Source organism: Epinephelus fuscoguttatus, linkage group LG5 (assembly GCF_011397635.1).
Source record: "Epinephelus fuscoguttatus linkage group LG5, E.fuscoguttatus.final_Chr_v1".
NCBI lineage: Eukaryota > Metazoa > Chordata > Actinopteri > Perciformes > Serranidae > Epinephelus > Epinephelus fuscoguttatus.
Genome location: NC_064756.1, coordinates 39,277,154 through 39,292,145, shown reverse-complemented (window position 1 = coordinate 39,292,145; position 14,992 = coordinate 39,277,154). Strand labels below are relative to the sequence as shown.

Genomic DNA, 14,992 nt, shown 5'->3' with positions numbered 1-14,992 from the left:
AAACATCTGCAACAAGAGAGAGGAATGCGTCGAATAGTATCCTTTCAAAGCTCAGATAGCCAACCTACAACAGGTCAGATAGAAATATTCAGGTGGATGATGATGACGAAGAGGGTGTGGACTGCACACAGACAGAGATGGCTAAAGTGTGGAAACAGAGAGGGAGGACAGCTCAGCCCCTTCCAGCAGCAGTGCCAAATGCCAGACACCAAGAGAGAGTGGCAACAATCAGACTAACTATAGTTAGTCTCTCCATGTCAAAATAATTACTTCGTAATGACCTTTAAAGCAACAGAGACTGGAGCTGAAATATCAAAGTTTAACAGAATTTATTTTCTTGTACAAGAAGGAGCGTTTCACAGTGCAACACACAAGATGAGGTTACAGAGAAAAGGCCCCATGGGGAGCATCAACTGCAAGTTTTTATACAGCATAGGTGGGCGTTGAAGTTCAACTGTTTCATTTCTCCTAATCTATCAAGTACAGACTTCATAGATAACAACCGTCTTCAGTTGGTGTGACACCCTGTCACACTGGCGTCCAGATGACATGCTCCCGACCTGTCTCCCACCCTTGGTTTCTCCTACTTCCTCTTACAGATATAGTACTGAACTTCCCTTAAAGGGAAATTTCGGTTTATTTCAACCTGTCTCCTATCGTCCTAAATTTGTTTCAAGTGACTAGTGACATAAAAATAATAGTTAGCATGTTAGCCGTTAGCCTAGATACAGCCAGGGCGCATAGTAGCGTCAGACCTGTTAAAACCTAAGTGAACGGGCATACTTCAAGTGCAAAGTTAGTCCACTAAACAAACTTTTTTTCCACAAAGACCGCCTCATATCGTTAGGATAAATGTCAGAGAACATATAGGCTAGAAAACGACATGTAAACGTGTTGTCTTACCTTACCGGTGTGCTGCCATGTTTGTTTACCATTTACCTCTGCTTCCCAAAGCGCAGCCGAAATATCGCGAGAACAAGCAGCGATCTCATACCGTGCCTGAAATCTTGCGAGAACAAGCAGCAACAGCTGGAAGGCAGAACCGGACAGTAGCCTGAAAAGTTCATTCATTTATTTTATGAAAGATTTATAGAATAATGGCTGACTTTTTGCCAGACTTCGACTTTGTGGAGGAGGAATTTGATTTTGCAGAGTTTGATCGCCGCCCTTATTTATTTGAGCCAGAATACACTGATGAAGAGCTTCGTGAAATTGAAGAACGGAGGAGGAGAGAGCGAGGCGCAACAGGTAGAGGACGAGAGAGGAAGAATGGCTGCTGCAAGGCTGCGTAGCTCTGGAGATTGGTGGTGTACCTGTGACTGCTGTGCCCCAATGCCCACAGAAGAGGAATGCCTCTGTTGCAAGGAATGGGACCGGTTGCAGCCTTATTTTCAAGGTCTGGATGTGACTGAGGACGAGACACCTCCACCTGGAGTAGTATCCAGCTGGGCTTTATCTAGAGCAAAGAGCATGGATACCAAGAGGCGAAGCTCAATAGAATGCCCCATAGCAACAAATTCCCCCATGGTTTCATCCTACCGCCGCCATTTTGGACCGTCAGCAGACCGCAGCAGACCCGCTTGCATACAAAAACACACAGACAAACTGAAGTATATCGCTTAATTATGCTTACAATGCTACTCACCTTGTGATAGCTTGGTCACAGCTGCTTTTTCACGTTTTTGTAAAGCAAAATATAGACTTAAAAAAAAACAAAACGAAGAAAAATGGCCTAGCTGGCATCTCTACATATTACATCCACTTATGAGAAGATTAACTTAATTACTCCTTCAAAATCACCCCATAAGCCAATCTACCAAATAAATAAATAAATAATAATAAAAAAATCTATATTTTAATTAGGGCGGCACGGTGGTGTGGTGGTTAGCACTCTCGCCTCACAGCAAGAGGGTTGCAGGTTCGATCCTGGGCATGGGAGCCCTTCTGTGCGGAGTTTGCATGTTCTCCCCGTGTCAGCGTGGGTTCTCTCCGGGCACTCCGGCTTCCTCCCACAGTCCAAAGACATGCAGATTGGGGACTAGGTTAATTGGTAACTCTAAACTGTCCGTAGGTGTGAATGTGAGCGTGAATGGTTGTCTGTCTCTATGTGTCAGCCCTGCAATAGTCTGGCGACCTGTCCAGGGTGTACCCTGCCTCTCGCCCGATGTCAGCTGGGATAGGCTCCAGCCCCCCCGCAACCCTCAAGAGGATGAAGCGGTTAGAAGATGAATGAATGAATGAATGAATGAATATTTTAACTAGAAACACATTAATGGTGACGTCACATAGTCAGGAATAAAGATTTACATTATAATAATGTAATAATAATAATAATAATAATAATAATAATATTATATGTTATTTTAATATGATATATTTTAATGCTAAAGCAGTAATCAGTTCTGATATAAATGGTCCAAGAGGCCACATATAAGCCTATATATACATATATACATATATCTTCCCACGAAAACTGGCATATTAAATTGATATTAAAACACTTTAAAATGTACACTTCTGTCGGGATCCTTCGGGAAACGGTGGAAGGCCAGGTGCGGGGTGTTCCACCGATAGTTGTTGCAGTTAATTGCACTACACTGTTTTCTTTTACTTTTTTTCTCCTCTCTTCTTGACATCTTGCATGTTGTCTAGGCGCAACAGTCCAAGCTCAACAGTTCAAAATGGCGGTAGCGCCCCTAGTGGCTGTTGGCAAAAATTCAACGGAGCTTCACCTCTTGGTATCCATGCTCTTTGTCCAGAGCTCGCGAGATTTCAGGCACAGTATGAGATCGCTGCTTGTTCTCACAATATTTTGGCCGCGCTTTGGAAAGCAGAGCTAAATGGTAAACAAACATGGCACCACACCGGTTAGGTAAGACAACACGTTTACATGTCATTTTCTATATGTTCTCTGACATTTATCCTAACGATATGAGGCGGTCTTTGTGGGAAAAAAGCTTGTTTAGTGGACTAACTTTGCACTTGAAGTATGCCCATTCACTTAGGTTTTAACGGGTCTGACGCTACTATGCGCCCTGGCTGTATGTAGGCTAACGGCTAACATGCTAACTATTATTTTTATGTCACTAGTCACTTGAAACAAATTTAGGACGATAGGAGACAGGTTGAAATAAACCGAAATTTCCCTTTAACCTTAACTGAGGAGTCTGCTGATGTTGCAGTGTTGCAGTATGAAACAGGAACAATTTTTCACGACTTGTACAAAATAATAGCATGAATAAACAGTGTGATCATAATTTTTATAACACTCCACTGTGTGTTTTCATTTTGTCTCATGTTTTCAAATTTGAGCAATGAATAGAACAATAAAACATACTGGACTCAGTGTGCAAGGTTTCTGTATGAGTTTTTTTTTTTTGTTTCCTCAGATGTTCGGAAAAAAAATGGACTCAGTGTGCACAGGCCTTTTGTCCACAGGGAGTAAAAGTTGAGTTGTTGCTCTGCTTTCTTTACTGACCTCTTTTTGCCCTGTGCGGTGCTCCTGATAAGCTGCCACCAACACAGTCTTTGTCCCGCTGACCACCATGAGAGACAGCTTTTGTTCCTCAGGACCTGCATGAGTCAAAACTGTTAAACTGAACTGGTGCCTAGACACTGTCAATCACTCACTCAATCAATCAATCAATCAATCAATTTTATTTATAAGGCCCAATATCGCAAATCACAATTTGCCTCACAGGGCTTTACAGCATACAACATCCCTCTGTCCTTTGGACCCTCGCAGCGGATAAGGAAAAACTCCCCCAAAAAACCCTTTAACGGGAATAAAAATGGTAGAAACCTCAGGAAGAGCAGCTGAGGAGGGATCCCTCTTCCAGAACGGACAGACGTGCAATAGATGTCGTACAGAACAGATCAACATGATAAATTAACAGTAATCCATATGACACAATGAGACAGAAAGAGAGACAGAGAGAGATGCAGGACAGACGGTAATGATAATAGCTTACAACAACATTAATGAAAGTAATAATATTGTTAATATGTTGAAAGTATATATTAATATCTGATAGTACATATATGTGCGAGGCCGGTTCTACGCAGGGGCAAGAGGGGGCAATGCCCCCTTAAACAAATGTCTTGCCCCCTCAAATCTGCTGAAAAAGGCACAAAACTAAAAAGTTTTCTCATCTGTCTCCACACCACTCCAAGCTGTGTGCCGGCTGCGTGTGATCTAACGTTACTGTCTGCAGTCGGCAGAAACCCTCCCCCCCAGTAAACACCCAATCACTATTTAGTATGCAAATGAGCCAAGATGCATCAGCATCAGGTTTCTCAGTCTCAGTGAGGCAGAATGCAGCAGTAAAGTGAAGCTCCGTTAAACTCGTCGTAGCGTCTTGTGTTGTGAGATACTTAATAAATAGTTAACAAAGTGTGAGCATAGAGAGTGAGGCTGTCAGTGCGAACGTTTCTTCAATCACACAAGCACAGCAAGAGATGAGTGCCTGCTGCATGTCACTGTACTGAGAACAAATGCCCTGTGTGTGCCAGACCCCTACATAAAGCCCCACCAAGCCTCTAGTTCTGCACACTTTCAGCAGCTCAAAGGAGAGTGGAGTGAGGAGAAATCTGTTAAATTGCTACCAAAAAAAACCCAACAAAGACAAAAAAAACAACAACCCCAAAACAAAACAAAAAAATATAAAATGTTCTGCTCTAGCTTGTATCTGTTGTGTTTGTTAGTTCTGTTAGTTTGATAAGTTTTTTTTTATAAGACTAGCTTTGGTAAATACTGGCTATAGTGAGGTTATTGTTATTATTAGGTTCAAATTTATTTCATATGTCTAGATGCCTGATGGCATCCAATAAGATAAATGTTAAGATGTTGGTTGTGCCTGGATGAAGGATATTTTTATTTTGTTTTTTTCTTAATTTTTATTTTATTTTTTCTTGATTTTATTTTTCAGTTTTCCTCCGTGAGGGATTGCCACCTTATTGTGGTCAGGGGGTTTGTGTACCTCAGTGACCCTAAGAGCTATACCAGCAGGAGCTTAGTCTTCAGGTGGGACACCCAAGATGGCCAGGTCTTAGGGTAGAGGCCTGACAAAGTGCAATCCATTTCTTTAGGTTGGGGGTTGGACACACAGCTAACAACAACCCAATTCCATGTAGAAAACACTGTTATCAACAACAAAACAAGCAGTGAGCACATTTGACACCCTCTACAGGGCACTCACACAGTGTCCCAACATCCTGTGAGTGAGTGAGTGAGTGAGTGACCTTTATTTGTCAGCTCTACCTATGACAAAAATGTGCTGGAGCATGATGCCACCTTCACATTTATGACTGCCCCCTCATATGTGCCTGCCTAGAACCGGGCTTGTATATGTGACAATAATCATATGTGTATAATAACAGTAGAAGTATGACTAATGACTAATGATGACAGCAGCAGCAAGAGGCATTTGGCAGGACCACGGCAGCAGCACAAGCACACATGTCACACTATCCAGACACCGCTGCGATATAAATAATAAGTTGCAGTAACAGGACATGAGTGTTAGCAAGGGAGAGAGAGAGAGAGAGAGAGAGAAGAGAAGGTGCTCGGTGTATTATAGGAGGTCCCCCAGCAGATTAGGCCTTAGTCAGCCTAACTAGGGGCTGGTACAAGGCAAGCCTCAGCCAGCCCTAAGTATAAGCTTTATCAAAAAGGAAAGTCTTAAGTCTAGTCTTAAATATGGAGATGGTGTCTGCCTCCTGGACCATAACAGGAAGATGATTCCACAGGAGAGGAGCCTGATAGCTAAAGGCTCTGGCTCCTGATCTACTTTTGGAGACTTTAGGGACCACGAGTAACCCTGCATTCTCAGAGTGCAGTGTTCTGGTGGGATAATATGGCACTATGAGCTCTCTAAGATATGACGGAGCTTGACCATTTAGAGCTTTATAAGTTAACAGTAGGATTTTAAATTCAGTTCTGGATTTTACAGGGAGCCAGTGCAGAGAAGCTAAAACAGGAGAAATATGATCTTGTTTCTTAGTTCCTGTCAGTACATGTGCCGCTGCATTCTGAATTAGCTGGAGAGTTTTTAAAGACTTACTAGAGCTACCTGATAATAGAGAGTTACAGTAATCTAGCCTAGAGGTAACAAAATTAAAAGGAGCAATTTTTCTGCATCTTTTCGGGTCAGGATAGGCCTAATTTTCGCAATATTACGCAGATGAAAAAACACAGTCCATGAGGTATGTTTTAAATGAGAATTAAAAGACAAATCTTGGTAAAATATTACTCAGAGGTTTCTTACGGTAGTGCTAGAGGCCAGAACAATACCATCCAGGGAAACTATATCATCAGATAAAGAGTCTCTGAGTTGTTTGGGGCCAAGAACAATAACTTCAGTTTTGTCTGAATTTAACATCAGGAAGTTGGTGCTCATCCAGGTTTTTATGTCTTTAAGGCATTTTTGAAGTTGAGTTAATTGATCAGTTTCTTCTGGCTTTATTGATAAATACAATTGAGGATCATCTGCATTACAGTGGAAATTTACAGAGAGATTTCTAATGATGTTACCTGAAGGAAGCATATATAGAGTAAATAGGATTGGTCCGAGCACAGAACCTTGTGGAACTCCAAAACAAACTTTAGTACGTAAGGATGATTCATCATGGACATGAACAAACTGAAAATGGATCAGATAAATAAGATTTAAACCAGCTTAGTGCAGAACCTTTTAGGCCAATTAATGTTCCAGTCTCTGTAGCAGAATTTGATGGTCAGTTGTGTCAATTGCCGCCCTAAGATCTTATAAAACAAGTATAGAGACGAGTCCTTTGTCTGAAGCAATCAGAAGATCATTTGTAATTTTAACTAGTGCTGTCTCAGTGCTATGATGCACTCTAAATCCTGACTGAAATTCCTCAAATAAATTATTATCATGGAGAAAATCACATAGCTGGTCTGCGACTACTTTCTCAAGGATCTTTGACATAAAAGGAAGATTAGATATTGGTCTATAGTTGGCTAACACCTCTGGATCCAGGGTTGGCTTTTTTAGAAGAGGTTTAATTACAGCTACCTTAAAGGACTGTGGTACATAGCCTGTTAATAAGGATATATTGATCATGTCTAATGTGTTACTGTAACTAAAGGTAAGACTTCCTCAAGTAGCCTAGTTGGGATGGGGTCTAAGAGACACGTTGATGATGCCAACTGTTGTCCTTCCACAAAAGCCACTAAGCTGCATGTTTCGCTGCACTTACACCACAGCAGCTGTAAATAGACAGCCAAAGAAATGTTTAGGTTGGGGTGATTACACAAGAAGAGGATAATTTTCTTTTAAATTATTTTTTAGTTGCTATTGCAAGATGATTCACTGTTCACTTTCATTAAACTGTCTGAAAACAGCACCAGGCTGCCACAGTATAACTATACAGGCCTCTACACATATTAGACTTTGTGGTCGAAACTTGAAACTCTTTAGTGATGGAATGTAAACTGAGTAAATTGACACATGTACTGCACTTAAGTACAATTTTGAGGCACTTGTACTTTACTTGAGTATTTCCATTTTCTACTGCTTTATACTTCTACTCCAGTACATCTGAGAGGGAAATATTGTACTTTTTACTTTACTACATTTATTTGATAACTTAAATTACTAGTTACTTTGCATATTCAGATTCTTAATACAAAATATAAATCAACAGATAAATTATGATATATTATTAGCTACCCAGCAGTATACGAAGCATTTGAAATTAGCAACACTTTTACTAACTACAACATTAAAGTGATAAATATATTATTGGATCAATAAATATAATCCAGGTATATGATATTCATACAGTACACACATATATGATAGCATAATGAGTACTGTTACTTTTGGTACTTAAAGTATATTTTGATGCTAACGCTTTTGCACTTGAACTCAAATACAATTTTGAATGCGGGACTTTACCTTTGAGAGTATTTCTACACTGGTATTGCAACTTTGACTTAGGCAGAATATCTGAATATTTCATCCACTACTGCTCATCTTTTCCATCTTTTTCTTTGGCAGACTAAGCGGCTCAGGATTTTATCCTTGAAACAAACTGCAGTGCAAACACTGTTGTGTAACATTAATGGTTTGACGCTCTGAACTCTCCTGACATTTCCCGAGGTAAAGCTTTCCATTTGCAGAGGAGAAAATAATGTGCATCAACAAGATAATGCACATTTTGTTTATGCAGGTGGCATTACATTTTTCTCGTAACATATTTGCTGCAGCAAATTAGAAATATGTCAACAGATTTTTTAGTAGACAGTGTTGAATTACCTACTGTTGGGCTTAATGATAGATCAAAACATCCAACATGCTTAGTATCCATTTACTGTGTCTGAATGTTTATCCACCTTTTTATTCTCACATCAACTTCTGTGACTAAGATTAATGTAGTACATTGGGGCGCCGGTGGCTTAGTGGATAGAGCAGGTGCCCCATGTACAAGGCCATTGCCACAGTGGCCCGGGTTCTACTCCAGCCTGTGGCCCTTTGCTGTATGTCATTCCCCTTCTCTCTCCCCCGCACACTTAGCTGTCCTATCAATTAAAGGCAAAAAATATCTTTAAAAAAAATAAAGAAAAAAAAAAGATTAATGTAATACACACTTACTACACTGTACATCCTGAATCCAGATAAACTCTCGCCTTTTTGAAATGTTCTGATGGATGTAAATGTGAAACTAGGGCTGTAACTGCAGCAAATGTTATTCCCCCACATAAATACGGAAGCAGTGAAAGACAATGAATAACATTAATGGAGACTGGTAATGAGGGAGAAGTTCAGCAACAGGAAATAGGAAGTTAGATAAGAAACACCAGCTAAGGCGAACAGGATGTGGAAAGTTTTTTTTAGACAGCTGTTGGACAAAGATATTTTTGATTTCCTAAAAGCAGTGAGCAGCATTCCGTAATGGTAAGTTTACCCATTTGTCCTGGTCCACGGTGTAGAGGCAGTGTGAACTGCACTGGGGTCTGAGGATCACTGGTGGCATGGTAGTACCGGGTGATGAACTGGAAGTTCATGTCGGAGCTGTGGATCCACAGTACATGATTTTGATGAGATCATGTAATATCAATACATTTTCCTTGATGAGAAATATTAATCACAAGTTTAAGTAACAATTCAGGAGGTAAGAGAGGAGGAGGCTGATTATGAAGGCTACTGTTCTGCTACTGTAGTTTTCCTTTTTTTTTTTTTAGAAACAACAAACTGAAAAATAATGAGACAAACATCTTAAAACAACATATGTTTACAGTCACAGGTCAAACCCTGTGGAAAACATGAAGGAAATGTGACATTTATGTTTGTTTCATATATTAATTCAAGGAATGTTACAGTCACCTTTGGTCCCATGGATGTATTAAGAGACCTGAATACAGCATTGGCAGTGGGGCTTTGTTCTATGAAAATTGCTTGGTGGCGCGTGAAGCCAAAATTGCTCTATTTCCAGCTGACTTCCGGTGTAGCATTCCACTAATGTAAATGGAGATAAAAATCATTTCATCTGACAGCTCTTTTAGAATTTCCAGATGTCATTGGACTGAATGGATTAAATATTTATAGTAGAGTGAAAATTTCTCCACTGATTATAGATGTCTCTGTCACAATGTAAATCTAGGGGGTAAAGTCTTTTTGGACCCAATGACATCACATGACAGACCCCAGAAATTGTAGTCCCACTGTTTGGCCAATACAAAATTTGGCTTCAAAGCCCAGCGTGCTTCTTGAGGGCCTGATTGGTCCACACAGATCAGATGTTTTTGTCTGCTATTATTTTTAGTTTCTTCAATTGAAGCTTAATTGACAAGTAAGCCACATGCTTCATGTTCGTCATGATTTATTTTCACCTCTGCCAGCCGAAAAAACACCTTGATGCTGACTTTTACTCCCTTTACATACAAAAATCGATATGTCTGTTTCAGATATTGTAAATATCACTGCCCTCATACTTCTATGTTCTTTATGATAGCATAGACACAACCCATAGATGGCACTTGAGGGCAGAGTCAAAAGTTTCACACAACAATAAATGATGCAACAGTGGGGGATGATACCTTTAAACGGAGGCAGCGCTGTAGACAGCGGTGGCATGTGCGGCCATATAAAGTTACATCCTGATGTGGACGGATAAGTCTTTCGCTACATTACTGATTTGCTCTGTTCCACCATTTTTTAAATTTCTGCATTGTCTCCTATGGTTGGATCTTGCTTGAACTACACTACACTGCCCTCACAATCTCTGGTGGTTCTGCTCCATGTCATCTTTATCCGTAAGCTTTCAGAAAACATTCACAAATACTGACAAAATGAATGCAGAGTACGGACAGAAGGCTCCATCCATCTCTCTATTTTATGTTGACCATATATGGGCCATTTGATAAAATAGTTAGTTTGACATTAACTCCTACACCCTAGTTACATTTTTGAATGTCTCTGATACAATTTATTGGCAAACACCAGGTAGCCAACCAGAACAGCTTAGAAAAGCGTTTCCTGTGAGTGTTTCTATCAGAGATGGGACCAAGTCTCACATGTGCAAGTCTCAAGTAAGTCTCAAGTCTTAACTTTCAAGTCTCAAGTAAGTCCCAAGTTATTTTTTCTTGGGCACATCAAGTCAAGTCAAGTCAAGTCACAGGTTATGTCAAGTCAAGTCAAGTCCTGTAATAGGTCAAGTCAAGTCCAAGTCAGGTCACCTTATTATTGTAATTTTACCTGCAGAATCTGATCTTAATAAAGTGAAAAGACAAGATATAAGTAACTGTCAGTAACCACTGACTTCATCGCTGCAATGTTTACTTTGTAGGGACGACCCCGATGCGTGCGCGCGCGCACACACACACACACACACACACACACACACACACACACACTAACCAAGGCAGCGGCCAAAACCACCCATTTAGGTCATTTAACCCTGTGTTGCTCGTTCATAAAACATACAGCCGGTCTTGTGATGAACCGGTTGGAATGTTCGCTCACGTTTTCTGGGGTTAATGTTAGCAAATAAATTAAAAAACAAGTTCCACCAAACCCACCCCCCACCCCACCCCCATATCGTATCAAGCTAACGTTAGCTAACTACGGACTAACCAGATAATATTAGCTAATTGACAAGCACTTACTGGGCAGAATGGCTCTTAAAATGACGATGACTCTCGGTACCCCTCCCGCTGACTTGTTGATGCCTATCTGATATAAGAGGGCCTGTTTCTCCAATAAACACGTAAGGTACGTAGAGAGGTCATGACTGATTGATAGGGTAGTGATCCAATCATGACAACGCCATTCTCAGCCTGCGCTCCTACCGGGTATTTTATTTTTTAAATTAATTTATTAATTTTATATTCTAACTGAAAACATGATGTGAATAACACTCAAGTCATTCAAGTCATCGTGTCTCAAGTCAAGTCCCGAGTCTTTATCTTCCAAGTCCGAGTCAAGTCATCAAAACAGCGACTCGAGTCCAAGTCACAATGACTCGAGTCCCCATCTCTGGTTTCTATGAACGCTTTTTAAAAAGCAGCCTTTAAAAGTGATTGCAACTGTTTGTTGTCAGAGGTGCACTAGAGATTAAATATACTGTTAAATAACTTGGCACACTTTACGTAGGCAGTGCTGTATATCAAAAGCACAGAAAGTGGAAGTGAGAACAGATGAGTATATCGGAGGATTAGTGAGGGACAGATGAAACTAATCAGGGCAGGGCGGACAATCAAAACTGGCGGCAAAACACATGAACATGACAGGGTAGGTATTTGGGTTGTCAGTTTTGGGATTCAGATTTTGTTTTTTGGTTTTTGAGAAATGACAAAGAAATTATTATCAGTGTTTAGCTTGAGCTAAACAGGCATATGTTCAACTGAACAGACCCCTCCCCGGGAGAAGAGTGGCTCCATAGATGTCCTACAGTGCTGCATCTAACCCTGCATCTAGCCCTTCTATTCCACGCTTTGTCAGGCACCGTCTTGGATTATTATTAGCATTTATGTAGGTCTGCCATGTAACCATGATATGAGAGGAAAAAAAGAAGTTGTAAGACAGTTTCGCAAGATGAGACTATTGCAACTCAACAGAAAGAGAAGTAAGTATGAGCCAATGCTGCAAAACTAATAACATCTTAAACCTTGTGAAGACGTGCCCTGTATCTCTCTTTCCTGGCCTGATTGTGTCTCCTCTTGCAGACCAAGGGGCTGGCAGTGCAGGTCGTTGTTGAGCTTGCTGCACATGGAAGAGGCTTACTGTGGCATGGCAGCAATTTATCTCAACCCAAACCACATTTTCCCCCCCTAAAGTTAATCAAGAAATCACTTTCGGGCAGAAAGCCCTCTGGGCAAACTTCTCCCATCAGTGAGCTGGCTAACCAGAGGCCTGTACTACAAAGCAGGATTTAGCAAGGTATGTGTGTGTGTGTATGATGAGAACTGGGGGGAAAAAAAACAAACAATCAAACAAACAAAACCCAATATTTCAGTCTGATAGACCTCATCATTTATTAGCCATTTTTAGATAGGAATTGTGCAAATTTGCAGGAAAGCCCAATCTGTCTTTATTCAGCATTGGCAGTATAAAAACAAAATCAGGGAGTGCGGCAAAATGCACCTGACCTAATTTTGTTTATACAGAATGCGCCTTTTTCGGGGCAATGGGGGGGGGGGGGGGGGGGGGAACAAGAAAAAGCATTTCCTGCGGAAAATACATGAGAATGCTGAATGCTGAAATGAAAGAAAATGATGAAATGCCTAAAGTGCAGAAATATCAAACAAATTGCCACAAACATCTGAAAATCCTTACAGAGCTGAACATTTTGACATTTGCATGGTTTCTGTAGCTGAAAGAACTAGTAATTAATAAATCCAGAGGGACCAATTATGTGTTTTTCTATTTCATTGTAACTGTATTCAAAGAGCATTTTTCATGTAGGCCTATGTTATATTTAAATTGCTGCTTAATTAATGCAAAGTCATTGTAACATGTGTTACATGCTCTTCTTTGTAAGTGGACATCGTAAATGTGTTAAGACACAAGAGATAAGATAAGATACACCTTTATTGATCCCATAATTGAGAAATTCCAGTGTTACAGCAGTCAAGGAGAAAGAGTCAGATTAAAGATTTCAAAATTTAAACTTAGAAACTTAAAACTTAAAAAACTAGGCATGCAAAATAAGTACAAAAATACAAAAAAAGGCAATAAATAACAATAATAACAATAATAATAATAATAATAATAATAATAATAATAATAATGAGGAGCAGTGAATGAAAATGAGCAGTGGATAAAGGGAGCACATTTAGTGCAAGTGATTGTATGTGCAAAACAGCAGACAGCTGTGGTGTCCAAAAAGTGTCCATAGTGTCAATAAAGTGTCCATGGTGCAGTACTGTGAGCAGTGCTGGTTATGTAGCCTGACAGCAGCAGGCAGGAAGGACCTGCGATAGCATTCCTTCAGTCTGTCGCTGAAGGAGCTCTCCAGAGCTTTTATCTCCTCCTGCAGGGGGTGGGAGTCATTAGTCCTCAGAGATGACAGCTTGGCTGTCATCCTCCTTTCTCCCACCACCTGCACAGAGTCCAGAGAGCATCCCAGGGCAGAACTGGCCTTCTTGATCAGCTTGTCCAGTCTCTTCCTATCTGCAGCCGAGACACTGCTGCCCCAGCAGACTACTCCGTAAAAGATGGCTGATGCCACCACAGTGTCAAAGAAGGTCTTCAGGAGCGCCCCCTGCACTCCAAAAGACCTGAGCTGCCTCAGCAGGTAGAGTCTGCTTTGGCCTTTCCTGTACAGTGCTGTTATGTGATTAGTCCTGTCCAGTTTATTGTTAAGATGAACACCCAGGTACTTATGAGATGTCACCATCTCAATGTCCTTTCCCTGGATGTTCACCGGTGTTGGGGGGAGAATCTGCGCAGGTAAGCTTAAAAAGCAAAACCGTTATGTTGTGTGGTAATGTGGGTTATGTCGGTTATTATTAAAAATGTTTTCAGTTTGCTGGTCTGGACAAATAAATTAGTAATAATTTAGTGTAATAAAGTGTGAAGTGTCTGTTTCTGCTTGTTTTGTCAAATGTTTATATTAAATTCCACTGAAATGATAATTAATAATTATATAACTCAATTATAATTAATAACACTTTAACATATTCTGTACATCTATTTTTGACTCTTAGTGGTTAAATTAGAAACTATATTTTCTTTATTTTTACATGTAACATTACAGTACCATGGGCAATGCCTCATCAGAGGAAAACAGTATATTTTTTTGTCACCCCCAAAAAAACAGAAACAAAAACATGGTTTTAAAAGCCCTGGATGCGGAGACACAGTTGGAAGAGCTGCTGATAAGACAGAGAGGTACTAATTGAAAAAGACACCCCATGGCCAAACCTCTAATCGATGGTTAAAATCTCGGGAACTGCCCATTAGTTCGACAGCCCATTGGTTCGACATCCCATTGTTCTGACCATATTAAACTCATTGTTCCGAAGTCCGTTCCGAAATCATCATGATGCCCTGTGGTTAAGGGCAGGTTAGGTTTAGGCACAAAAACCACTTGGTTAGGGTCAGGAAAAGATCATGGTGTGGGTTAAAATGAAAAAGAAAGTGACAAACACATAAGCCGTGAGCCTGCTCCGCCTTAAGCCGGTCGCGGCGCACCACACGCCTGCCGCGAGCCGTTCAGCACCATGGACAGTCGGACTAATGGGATGTCGAACCAATGGGCTGTCGAACCAATGACATGGACCCAAAATCTCTTCACTTTGAGCACCCCAAGTCTTTGCTGAACACAAAGATATATTTGTGTGGCTAAAGAAAAAAAATGACTGAGAAATCATAGTTCTCAAAAAAGTCTCTACATTTGGGCTTTGCTCAAACTTGATGATAGAAAATAACATTACAGCCAATGAGAGGGAGAAGTGAGCTCTTTTTTTAAAAGGAGAGGAAGTGGGTAATGTCATCGGTGAAATATTAAATTCGAATTTTCGGAG

At 40.5% G+C, this 14,992-nt stretch overlaps 1 protein-coding gene across 3 annotated transcripts in view; it reads right to left on the bottom strand.

Annotated features, from left to right (window-relative positions):
* The window catches only part of si:zfos-464b6.2 (uncharacterized), a 42,679-nt gene that overhangs the window by 10,310 nt on the left and 17,377 nt on the right, over nucleotides 1–14,992 (bottom strand). For all 3 annotated transcript variants that reach the window (XM_049576589.1, XM_049576590.1, XM_049576591.1), the window contains 2 exons: nucleotides 8,932–9,038; nucleotides 3,479–3,573 (listed from right to left, as the gene is read on the bottom strand). In XM_049576589.1, the coding sequence (XP_049432546.1) occupies nucleotides 3,479–3,573; nucleotides 8,932–9,038 (202 nt within the window). The remainder of the gene's footprint in view (nucleotides 1–3,478; nucleotides 3,574–8,931; nucleotides 9,039–14,992) is intronic.